The sequence below is a fragment of the Balaenoptera acutorostrata genome, chromosome 7 (assembly GCF_949987535.1).
Source record: "Balaenoptera acutorostrata chromosome 7, mBalAcu1.1, whole genome shotgun sequence".
NCBI lineage: Eukaryota > Metazoa > Chordata > Mammalia > Artiodactyla > Balaenopteridae > Balaenoptera > Balaenoptera acutorostrata.
Window position 1 is genome coordinate 57,746,461 of NC_080070.1, and position 13,007 is coordinate 57,759,467.

The 13,007-nt window shown below is 41.4% G+C and overlaps 1 protein-coding gene across 9 annotated transcripts in view; it reads left to right on the plus strand.

Annotated features, from left to right (window-relative positions):
- Positions 1-7,332, plus strand: part of ANKIB1 (ankyrin repeat and IBR domain containing 1) — a 238,061-nt gene extending 230,729 nt beyond the window's left edge. For 6 of the 9 annotated variants that reach the window (XM_057549575.1, XM_057549574.1, XM_028162265.2 and 3 more), the window contains 3 exons: positions 42-156; positions 3,541-3,674; positions 4,361-7,332. In XM_057549575.1, coding sequence (XP_057405558.1) covers positions 42-156; positions 3,541-3,674; positions 4,361-5,101 — 990 coding nt within the window. In that variant the 3' untranslated portion in view covers positions 5,102-7,332. The remainder of the gene's footprint in view (positions 1-41; positions 157-3,540; positions 3,675-4,360) is intronic. The other 3 variants (XM_007195784.3, XM_007195786.3, XM_007195785.3) reach the window with 3 other exon arrangements.
- Positions 7,333-13,007: the final 5,675 nt, after the last annotated feature.

Genomic DNA, 13,007 nt, shown 5'->3' on the forward strand with positions numbered 1-13,007 from the left:
TTGCATGCTCTCCTGTATTTTATAACCTTTGGTTTATGCAGGAATATGCTGAATTTCAGTATCGGAGGAGGCACAGACAACAACGCCGTCGAGGAGATGTGCACAGTATGCTTAGTAATCCTCCAGACCCTGATGAGCCAAGTGAAAGCACTTTAGGTGAGTTCTTGAGTTGGGTTTGTTTTAATCTCTTAGTTCTCTTGCATTTATTCTTAAAAGTGGCTAATCTAAATATTTGTGAAACAGTTTGTAATTTAGATATACAGTCAACATGCAGATGCTTCTAATGTCACAGGATACAGAAAACCAGGGCGATTAAGAACATGGGCTGTGCAGTTAATGGCTTCCCTGTGTGTCCTTTATCCCATAACTTCTCACATGGACTCTGGCCTTGGTACATCAAGTACAGTCAAAAAGATGCTATGTGACTTCTGAGGCTAGGTCACAAAAAGGATACAGTTTCTGCCTTGCTTTCTCTCTTCATCTGGGACACTTACATTTGGGACCAAGCCAGACTGCTATGAGGAAGCCCAAAGTAGCCAATGTGGAGAGATAGCATGGAGAGATCATGTGGAGAGAACTGAGATCCCCTAGCTGGCCCCTTAGCCAGCATCAATTTCACCAGAAAGACACATGGGTGGCAAAAAAAAAAGCACTAAAAATGAGACAGGGGCTTCCCTGGTGGCGCAGTGGTTGGGAATCTGCCTGCCAATGCAGGGGACACGGGTTCGAGCCCTGGTCTGGGAGGATCCCACATGCTGCGGAGCAACTAGGCCCGTGAGCCACAACTGCTGAGCCTGCGCGTCTGGAGCTTGTGCTCCGCAACGAGAGAGGCCGCGACAGTGAGAGGCCCGCGCACCGCGATGAGGAGTGTCCCCTGCTTGCCGCAACTGGAGAAAGCCCTCGCACAGAAACGAAGACCCAACACAGCCAAAATTAAATAAATAAATAAATAAATAAATAAATAAATAAATAAATAAAAAAAATGAGACAGGCTGGGACCTGGGACCCTTTGCTGAAGTGCTGCAATGCTTGCACCTGGACACACCTCTCTCTGAGCAACAAAATACAAAGAAACTATATGGGACTAAAAATAACTGCGTGCATGTGCAGTTGGGACAAATTATGGACAAATAGATACAAAAGACCAAAAAACTCAACTGCCACTTCTGAATAGCGGGGAGCAAAAACAGGGTGTTGGGAGCAAAGGCAGGGTACTGCGCATGCCGCCTGCACTCAACACCCCCAGAGGGGTGGGCAAATGACCTAAGCCACCCCCACACACACACACTGGACACACCCCTACCCTCCCCCCATATAAGGAACAAGCTCGCCTCCCCTTGGGGAGCGAGCAAGCAAGGGAACCTGTTGTTTGTTAGGGAACCTGTTGTTTGTTCTCACTCCCCTCTGCTGCAGCAAGGGCCCCAATAAAGACTTGACTGGAGGGGGAGAAAAAAAAGAACATGGGCTGTGGAATCAGACAGGCCTGAGTTCATGACCCCAGCTCTGCTGCTTATCGGTGTGAAACTTTAGTCAAGTCACTTACCCTCTCCAAGCTTTGGTCTCCTCATTCTAAAGAAGCAATAATAGGGACCTCCCTGGTGGTCCAGTGGTTAAGAATCCACCTTCCAATGCAGGGGACGTAAGTTTGACTAAGATCCCACATGCCTCGGGGCAACTAAGCCTGCGCACTCTAGAGCCAACGTGCCACTAGAGAGCCTGGGTGCCGCAGCTAAGACCTGAGGCAGCCAAATAAATAAATAAATCTCACACCGGTCAGAATGGCCATCATCAAAACATCTACAAACAATAAATGCTGGAGAGGGTGTGGAGAAAAGGGAACCCTCTTGCATTGTTGGTGGGAATGTAAATTGATACAGCCACTATGGAGAACAGTATGGAGGTTCCTTAAAAAACTAAAAACAGAACTACCATACGACCCAGGAATCCCACTACTGGGTATATACCCTGAGAAAACCATAATTCAAAAAGAGTCATGTACCAAAATGTTCATTGCAGCTCTATTTACAATAGCCAGGACATGGAAGCAACCTAAGTGTCCATCATCGGATGAATGGATAAAGAAGATGTGGCACATATATACAATGGAATATTACTCAGCCATAAAAAGAAACAAAATTGAGTTATTTGTAGTGAGGTGGATGGACCTAGAGTCTGTCATACAGAGTGAAGTAAGTCAGAAAGAGAAAAACAAATACCATATGCTAATACCATATGGAATCTAAGGAAAAAAAAAAAAGGTCATGAAGAACCTAGTGGCAAGACGGGAGTAAAGATACAGACCTACTAGAGAATGGACTTGAGGATATGGGGAGGGGGAAAGGTAAGCTGTGACAAAGTGAGAGAGTGGCATGGACATATATACACTACCAAATGTAAAATAGATAGCTAGTGGGAAGCAGCCGCATAGCACAGGGAGATCAGCTCGGTGCTTTGTGACCACCCAGAGGGGTGGGGTAGGGAGGGTGGAAGGGAGGGAGACGCAAGAGGGAAGAGATATGGGAACGTATGTATATGTATAACTGATTCACTTTGTTCTAAAGCAGAAACTAACACACCATTGTAAAGCAATTATACTCCAATAAAGATGTTTAAAAAAAAAAAAAAAGACCTGAGGCAGCCAAATAAATAAATAAATAAATAAAATATTTTTTAAAAAAAGCAATAATAATAATATCACTTTGTGGGCTTATTGTGAGCATTAAATGAGATAATAAGTGTAAAAGCCTTAAGTACTAATAGCACCTAGTGAGCACTCAATAAATTGTAGCTGTTGATTACTGTTATTGTGTTCATGAAATATTTTTCTCCTAGCCTCAGTTCTCCTATCAACATTTTTTTAAATTTCTGGTGTTAAAGATAAATTATATTAATTATCAGCTTTAAATATTAAATTATTAATTGAAAATCTTCAAACTATGGTGTCAGCAGATCATCTTTAATAAATCAGGATTGACAGGCCTCAAGATGGGGCTACTCCTTGCGGTGCACTGGCTTCTCATTGCAGTGGCTTCTCGTTGCGGAGCACGGGCTCTAGGCACGTGGGCTCAGTAGTTGTGGCTCGCAGGCTCAGTAGTTGTGGCACACGGGCTTAGTTGCTCTGCGGCATGTAGGATTTTCCCAGACCAGGGATCGAACCCGTGTCCCCTGCATTGGCAGGCGGATAACCACTGCGCCACCAGCAGAGTCCTTCTGTAGTTTTAAGAACTCTGAAAACTAAAACACCTTTCTTATTGCTTAAGGGGGAAAAAAAGAGCATTTGGTAGCACTTGTATTTGTGAATAGAACCATTTATAATGCAAGCAAGAATATGAAGAATGATCATGGATTTGAAGTAATAGTGTTAGATATATATTGCTGTTTATGATGAGACAAATATGGATGAGAAATCTCTGAAAGATTAAGTGAGCTTGTGAACACAGGTTTTCACCAGCACTCAAAGAGAAATCATCAATTTAAATAAAAAGATGTATGAGATCTTGTATGACTAAATTATCTCTGGCACCACTTGCTTTGAAACAGATATCCCGGAAGGTGGCGGTGGCCACAGGCCTGGCACCTCTGTGGTAAGTTCTGCGTCTATGAGCGCACTGCACAGCTCTTCCCTGCACGACTACACCCCCGCCAGTCACTCTGAGAACCAGGACTCTCTTCAGGTAGCCTCTCTGGGCAGCCTCGTTGCCCCTGCTTTTGCTCTTTCTCTGTTTAGCCTGGCTTCCTATTTTTACTTCTATTGCTTTCCTTTTTCTTCCTTCCATTCTAAAATCTTTGCTTCAGAGATGTACTACAGGGAAAGATTCTTCTATTTCAGATTTACTTAAGTAATTTTCTTTTTCCCTTTAGCATCCACAAGAAGAAAATTAAAATAAGATTTGAGTAGGTCAGATAATTCTTCTGTATAAATAGAGGTACTATTAATTATCTGTTTGGTAAAAGAACAGTGGTAGACCTCACTGGGTTCAATCATTTTTCCTTTTAAATACTAAAGAATGGACTTGAGGATATGGGGAGGGGGAGGGGTGAGATGTGACAGGATGAGAGAGTGTCATGGACATATATACACTACCAAATGTAAAATAGATAGCTAGTGGGAAGCAGCCGCATAGGACAGGGAGATCAGGGAGATCAGCACGGTGCTTTGTGACCGCCTGGGGGGGTGGGATGGGGAGGGTGGGAGGGAGGGAGATTCAGGAGGGAGGAGATATGGGAACGTGTGTATATCTGTAGCTGATTCACTTTGTTATAAAGCAGAAACTAACACACCATTGTGAAGCAATTATACTTCAATAAAGATGTTTAAAAAAAAAATTTTTTTAAGTAATTTTACTTTCTGTTGCCTCAGGCTCTGAGTTCCTTGGATGAAGATGATCCCAATATACTTCTTGCAATACAGTTATCTCTGCAAGAATCTGGGCTAGCCATCAATGAAGAAAATAGAGACTTTCTCAGTAATGAAGCATCGTTAGGAGCGATAGGCACCTCTTTACCTTCCAGGCTGGACTCCGTCCCCAGGAACACAGATAGCCCTCGGGCTGCGTTGAGCAGTTCTGAGCTGTTGGAACTTGGTAACAGCCTCATGAGACTAGGAGCAGAAAGTGACCCATTTTCAACTGACACCCTGAGTTCACACCCTCTCAGTGAGGTGAGAAGTGAATTCTATCCCTCATCCAGTGACCCTGACTCAGCTGGCCAGGACGCCAACATCAATGACAATCTTCTTGGCAATATTATGGCTTGGTTTCATGACATGAACCCTCAGAGTATCGACCTGATTCCTCCAGCAGCTACAGAAATCAGTGCAGATTCCCAGCTCCCCTGTGTCAAAGATGAGTCAGAAGGTGTGAGGGATGTGGAACTGATGCCGCCAGAAGATTCAGTGTTTGAAGATGCTGTGGTCAGTGAAGGTAGAGGAACCCAAATAGAAGAAGAAAATCCTTTGGAAGGAAACATTCTGGCTGGGGAAACAGCATCTCAAGCTGGCAACAGTCGTAATGAGGCAGCCAGCAAGGGGGATGGTTCTGATGTTTCGAGTCAAACACCTCAAACCTCAAGTGACTGGCCTGAACAAGTACATTTAGTGTGAGCTGCACACCTCGGGGCTCTAAATGAATTGCAGGTACAGATGGTATGCTAGTGGAATATGCTTTATAGAGATTTGATCCACTTAATTCCAACTAATTATAAACCACTGACATTAGAATTAAATACAAAGGAGTTCCCTTGAATGGTAGCTTCATTTCTGATTTTAACCTTACAGGGAATTTCTTTTGTATTTAATTGGATAGCTTTTCCCCTTTTTGCTGACGAACAGAAGAGTGGGAGGGAGAAACACAAATGAAATAAATAGGTTAGATTCCACATTTTAAGAAAATGCAGTCCTCTGTTTAGCCTAAGGTCAGCAATACTTAAATTGAACATTTAAATTAAAGGCTTACTCTCCAATCCTTGGGTGGTTTTTCCTTTTTAACAAAATAAAAGTTTTCTTCATTTTAGAAGTTATTTTGGACAGATCTAGTAACATTTCATTCCTCAATCTCGTTGTGCTCTTCCGTAATTTTCTTTCTTCCTTTTTGTCTGAGCAGTGTGAATTGAGGTATCCAAGGCTTCCCTTTAGTGCAGCATCTACCATAGTGTAATTCATTTTAATTTTCACATGAATCAAAGATCTCTTTTCATGTCTATTTACAGTCCACTTGTGCCAAACTCTGACTCGTGCGCTAACAAGGCGTTCAGGTGTGCGGTGTCCTGGAGGGCTCCAGAGCAGTCTCAGCCTTCTCGGAAGTAAAAGGTGCCACTTGGTAGCAATGATATTCCAGAATTTAATGGGCTTTTGTTGCCATGGAGACTGCATTTAAATAAATGTAGCCTGTAGCTTAAGTTAACTAAATCTAATGCTGCTGTTAAAAACAGTTTATTTTAATATTAAAGTACAGTTGATTAGCAACAGCGGTGCTGTATTTTAAGAGACACTTTATTGGAAGTGCAATCATAGTTCTTTGTTTTCACAATTTTACAGTGCATTCTAATTACTAATGGGTGCAATTACTTTTAATGGTAAGTGTTTTATAAAATAGAAAAAAAGTGGAGTTTTCATGAGTTATAGTAAATCCCACAATTATTAAAAAACTCAATAAAACATCCTGCGCAACATGTTACCGTGCCTTTGCCTAACCTAAATGGATAGTTGCCAGTTAAGTAAGTAATTCAGATTTCAGTGTCTCTTCCGAAGTAACTATGCTGTATGAATTGCAAAGACCTCCATAAAACCACCCATGGCCTTGCCTTTACAGTAAATATAACAACTAAATGTTCAATCGGTTTGTTTGCCTAAATCGCAAATGCTGACGTGTTTGTTGTATTGCACAATACTCATTTGCTGTGTGATTACTGTTTAGTGTTGAAAAAAATCAACTTCCTAGTTATCAGTGTCTTACTGTGAAGAAAATACTGGTCCTAGTTGTAATTAAGATACAATGGTACAGTGTGTAATTAAAACTAGAATAAACTGTTGGAATGGCTGTTTTACTTACATATTATCAAAACTAGCATAACATAAGCAAAATAGATACGTAATACTCCATTTAATGTTTTGCCAGATTCTTATCAGAAATCTACAGATACCAAAATTTCAGTACTAAGTTTGTACAGGCAAGTCCTGGGCTGGGTAAAAGGTTATATTAGTATTGATATCCACATGAGTTGTAATTGTGGTTTTCGATTACTTTTTTTTCCCAAACCCCACTTTTGAAATTTTCTTGTACTTTAAACCGTATGGCTCAGACATTATATTAGAGTATTTAATATTCCCCTGTTCCCTTAGGATAAACTGTGTGGGAATTGCTCCTATGCCCTGGATATCAAAAGTCCACATTAGTTTTTATATCCCCAATTATCAGAAACATTGATATCAATCCCTTTTAAAATTAGTTGGGGAAAATATTACGTTTATCTGCAGTGTATTACTGTATATTAAACTAAAATAGTCCATTAAAGGATTTTTTTACAAATTTATTTTGGATTGAAAATATCAACACCAATCAGTTTTTAGATCAAGTTGTAATTTTTCAATAGAAAGAGTCTTTGTATCACATTGAGGCGCCTTGCAAAGCTGCAGTAAGGTGAGAAAGAGTGCCCTGTGTGCAGACAGTATAGCCGTGGGTTCTGGTTCCTCTCACTTGTGCAGTACCTGGTGTTTCTGTGGTGTTCTCTCCTGAGCATGAAAACGATCATTATCCAATTTGTATTTCCTTGGTACGTATTTTAAAAACATAGTCATTGACTTTACAATTCAGAAATAAAGTTTGGCAAAGCCTATTTTGTAAACAAGTTAATTTTATAATGTAAAAAAAAAAAATTACTCTAACCTTGACTTGTTATTTGCACTTTCATAGTCTATACTTGATACATTCCCACTTTATATACAGTAGGATTCTACAAACGTGTAGATGTTTAGCCAAATGAATGCTGTTAATAATATGTAAAATTCTTTGATTAAACATTTATTACTTAAACTACTTCACTTTTGTCTCATTACATTATAGACTTTGTTTAACCAAGTCAGGAAGCTGATCTTTTTCAAGTTAAATTCCCTCCAGTATGATGGGATTGATTTGGTTCTTACATGTAATAGATTAATTCCTAATATTTTTTACACTAGCCCACTTACTGAGCATTTTATACCCCAGAGATAAGTCCAAAACACTGCATGACAATGCGTTAAAACGCTGTGACTTCAACAGTCATTATTTTTGATCACTGTAGATTTCAGAAGAAAAGTTGTGATTTTTTTCCTTGAAATCTCTAATAGAAACATACAGTAAAATAGAATTTTAAGATATTTTGTGAAATTGCTTAGGATAGGAAAATTTCTTATGCCATATGAATAGAAATGCCTGCTTCTCAATCATTTTATTATTCTTTCCCATCTGAGTTATTACAACACCCCTCGGCATCTGTACTTCAAAGTGCACAGGCACAAGTTCCAGGCCACCGGCTGGTGCTTCACAGGATGTGCCCGTGATAACCACCAAGAGTCGTCGTCTTATTTGTGCCTTTCATTGAGTGGATCTCAAGCTTAGCTCCAATGTCCATGTGCATGTTTATTGCAGCCACTGATCTCATTTTTGTTCCCTTTTTAGTCCTCAAATATTGTTGCTTACCTATTATGAATTAAAATCTGAGACTTACTGAAGTTTGGTCATAATTTTAAAAGTTATAGTTAGTAAATCACTAAAGAGTAAAATCTTGGAATCTAAATATTACATGATAATACAAATTTGGGGGTTTTTCTTTTTCTTTTTTTTAAGGCTGAAACAAAGACTCCGTAGGAGAAAAGTGTTCATGTGCTTGGCTCTTGGGCTGAGTAGTAGTATCTCAGCCCTGGACTATGGGCATAGTTCCTAGGTCACCTTAGCAACAGTCACCTTAGCAACAATATGTTACTGCCTTGTCAATCATTATCCCCTTCTCTCTAGAATAGATTTCTTTCTAGAAAGATGTAAGTAGCTCTTTCTAGATTATTACATGGCTGTCATTATTTTAGGAACTGGGAGTAGTCATACTTCTTAAAGAAAGATGGACCAGAAAAGTTTCCTAAATTTAGCTCTCTGTTGCACTTAAGACTGACAGGTGGCTGACAAACTGAGTGATGGCCAAACTTCTGAAGAAATTATTCTTCTTCTGTCTTTAAAACTGTAATTTGAAAATATTCCTGATCAGGCTATATATCATCTCTTAGCCAGCCATTGCATAATGGCCTAGCCTGCACAAGACATCAGTTTACAGACAGGCTGAGAGAGATATTCATGAAGGAGTGAAGAAAATACAATATAGAGAAGGGTAGTTATTAGACGAGACAGTACAGTTCTCCTGGGCTTCTTATGTGCTTGCTCAGGGTGCCAAGACTGCAAGGCCTGGCAAGAGTTTTGCCTGGACCACGTCTCAGGATTTATATAGCTAGTAAGCTTGAGGACAAGGAGCAGGCTTGCTGTCAAAGTGTTGGATTCCTCACACTCTGTTCCGCAGCTGCGACACAAACCCCCTGCACACTTGGCATTCATCTGGGCCCATTGTGTTGCCCCTGTGGAACTGGGGACTTGAGGAACTGGCACAAGTATGCTGACATTCATTCTGCATGCTGTGCCCTGAATGATAAAGGCCTTTGCCTCTGACCCAGGGTCTTGTGTCTTCTGTCAGCATCCACGAAACTCTGACAGGCTAACTTACTCGATAAAATCAAATCCCAGACCTGACGATTTTGGCAGCGAGGAATGGAATGCTGAAAGAGACATGATTTTGTAGAAGAGGAACCGTTGAGCCAGGTTTGGGAATATAAGACTCCCTGGAATCTGTCTGGTAGTGAATGCTCTCACTCAAGAGATAGCTAAGAGGCGGGGGAAGGATAAGGGTTCCCGCTGTCCTACCTTTTACTGAACAGGAGTTGAGCTAATGTTTACAGGCTTAATGAAAAGAAGTAGGGTTGAAACAAGCTGCCCTGTCCAAATGGTGCCTTGATTGTTGCTAACTCCCGCAGGCAGACAGGAAGGAAAGTTTTCATGACAAAACAGCAATTCTTGCGGCCCTGCCTGAAAGGCAGTATGGCTGTGGCTGCTGAGTCAGGGAGCCCCCAAATGTGAACTAAATATCATCAGCAGTAAGAACCTTGCTCTTTGATTGAGAGCTTTGAGTGGACCAGAAACATGAGAAGTTCATGTGGTTGGGCTACAAGCAGTCCACCACTGTTCAAATGCAAAAGTGACTGCAAAGCCTTGCCCAGAAATACAGATCAGGCTACGCTTACGCCCTGGCCCGTGACCCCTGACCCCTGACGGCAGTGAGGATGTGAGGATGAAGCGCCGGGTGCAGGAGGGACAGAAGGTGCCAAGGACTCCAGGTAATTGCGGAGGTGTGTGTGGGGAAGAAAGAAGCCCGTGGGCCCTGTTTTCTCTGGATGTTGACGTGTGTCACCACTGTTGTAGGAGAGGTATTTGTGCCAGTGTTCAGGCACTGGCCCTGGAGCGAGGGGCTAAGGGGGGAGAACAGGGCAACAATTAAGTGTACTCCCCACAGACCTGCCTCCCCCATCTCTTGGGCTCCTTACCCTCTCGGCTGAGGGACAAGGTAATCTGGCATCCATTTGCCACCTGCTGTATGTAGCTCCTGACTCAAGAGCATTTTAGACTATTCAGCCGGGAGAAAGGAATTTGGACACACTCCATAGAGGGGAAGGGAGGCTTCCCTTGTGGGTGGGGCCCTTTGGCTGATTGAATATAATGCCGCTCCCAAATCTGAATGTTTTTTTTTTTTTTTTTTTTAACAGATTATTTTAAAGGATTTTCTTTTTTATTTATTTATTTGTTTATTATTTTTGTCTGTATTGGGTCTTCGGTTCGTGCGAGGGCTTTCTCCAGTTGCGGCAAGCAGGGGCCACTCTTCATCGCGGTGCGGGGACCGCTCTTCATCGCGGTGCGCGGGCCTTTCTCTATCGCGGCCCCTCCCGTTGCGGGGCACAGGCTCCAGACGCGCAGGCTCAGCAATTGTGGCTCACGGGCCCAGTTGCTCCGTGGCATGTGGGATCTTCCCAGACCAGGGCTCGAACCCGTGTCCCCTGCATTAGCAGGCAGATTCTCAACCACTGCGCCACCAGGGAAGCCCCCAAATCTGAATGTTTAATGGAATTGACGATTATGTGCCCACAGTTAACTGTCTCATAAGTATCGGTGTGGCATCTCCCATTTAGGGACTGCTACATGTAGAGAGGTGAGAGTGGAGCATAAACCACTCCCCATTCTGCCTCTTGGTCCCCTCTCTGGTGGTCCAACAGAAACAATGTAGAATTCCAAGAGGAGAAAGTAAAATCATTCCTTGTGTTAAAGACTTGGTGGCAGCCCAAGTACTCAAGCCATTTCCCAGCACAACATTGCCACCTGCCTGACGCAGCCACCTAGTACACCATTTTGGAGAAAGGCAGCTATTAACTGGCTCCTAGGCTCTTCTTGAAACTGAATGCCTGACCCATGGAGACCTTGGGACTCACTGATGTGACATCTCCACTTTGGGGTGGATCACCTGGCATTGGAGAATTAACATGGGCCCAACAGGCCTTGCAAGTCAAACAAATGGTATATTAGAGATCACAGCTAGCCTGACTGTAGCAGCAAGTATCTTAAATCTACATGAAAAATTAGTAGCTACCTTTGGGGGATATTTTGTGTATATCTTCACTGCCTAAAGTAAAGCCACTGGTTCAGTAGGAGGTGGGGGGTGTCTCAGTTCACAGAATGCTTGGCAGCAACTTTACCAAATCCCAGCAACATTTTCTTATAGCTATAGATAATTCCAAAATTTGGAAATATTCTAAAAATATGGAAAGGCAAAGGAGCTAAAACTATTTTGGAAAAGAAAAAGTACACTTGATACCAAAAGCATGATCCATAAAAGAAAAAATTGATAAATTGGACGTCATCAAAATTTAAAGCTTTGTTCTGCAGACCTAATGAAGAAGGTGAAAAGACAAGCTACAGACTGGGAGGAAATGTTTGCCAACCACGTATCTAGAATATATAAAGAACTCTCAAAACTAAACAATAAAAAGACAGACAATCCAATATAAAATGGACAAAAGACATGAAGAAACATTTCACCAAAGGGGATGTATGACAAACAAATAAGCACATGAAAAGTTGTGTAACATCACTATCCATTAGGAAATACAAATTTAAATCACAGCAAGACACTACACGCCTATCAGGATGGCTAAAATAATTAGTAGCATCAACACCAAATGCTGCCAAGGTTGCAGAGAAGCTGGGTCACTCATACACTGCCTGTGGGAATGTAAAGTGATACAGCCACCCTGGAAGATAGTTGAGAAGTTTCTTTAAAAACTAAGCATACACTAACCATATGACCAGGCATTTGCACTCCTAGACATTTGTCACAGAGAAGTGAAAATTTAGGTCCACAAAAACCTGCACACAATTGTTCATAGCAGCTTTATGCCAAAAACTGGAATCTACCAAAATGTCCTGTAGTAAGGGAATGATTAACTGTGATATATCCATGCAATGGAATACTACTCAGCAATAAAAGGGAGTGAACTAGTGACACAACTTCCAACGACTTGGATGGATCTCAAGGGCATTATGCTGAGTGAAAAAAATCCAACCTCAAAATGTCATGTACTGTATGATTTCATCCATTTAACATTTTTAAAATGACAATAATAGTGATGGAAACAAATTAGTGGTTATCAGGAGTTAGGGATGTTGGGGGGAAGAGAGGTGTATGTGTGTGGCTATAAAGGGGTAGAAAAAGGGACATTTTTGTGGTGATGCAACAGTCTGTATCTTGGTTACAATGGGAGTTACATGAATTTACATGAGCTAAAATGACAGAACTATACATACATATTGTACCCAATGTCATTTTCCTGGTTTTGATATTGTACGTTATATAAGAGATAACCATTGAGGGGAACTGGGTAAAGAGTACACATGGCCTCTCTGAATTATCTTTGCAATGTCCTGTGAATCTATAATTACTTCAAAACAAAATTTTAAAAAATGAAATGATAGCAGGCTAAATTTGGTGTGTCATATGTTTGCTGACACTTGCTTTAGAGCAACAATCAGATAAATCAAATGTTATCTTAGTGCATTACAATCTATCAATAGCGCTATGACTTGGAAACCATTGACGACATCTTCAGCAGTTGATTGATCTGTTTCAAGGAATTTGATTAAGCAAAAGATACTGAAACTGCCAACATTCGTCTGGATAGTAATGTCAAACATATGCCACAGCATTTTGGCCATTGATATTCTTTGAACCTATGAGTGCAAAGTGGCATACCGATTTTAAAAAGGCCATGGCTAACTGCTTACTAGCCTTTAACATGAGTAGTTTCACTAGGGTCCACTTGTGTATAGATAGATTTGCTCAGCAAACCATGCCTAAAGCTGGATGAGGGAATACCCATTTGGGATAAG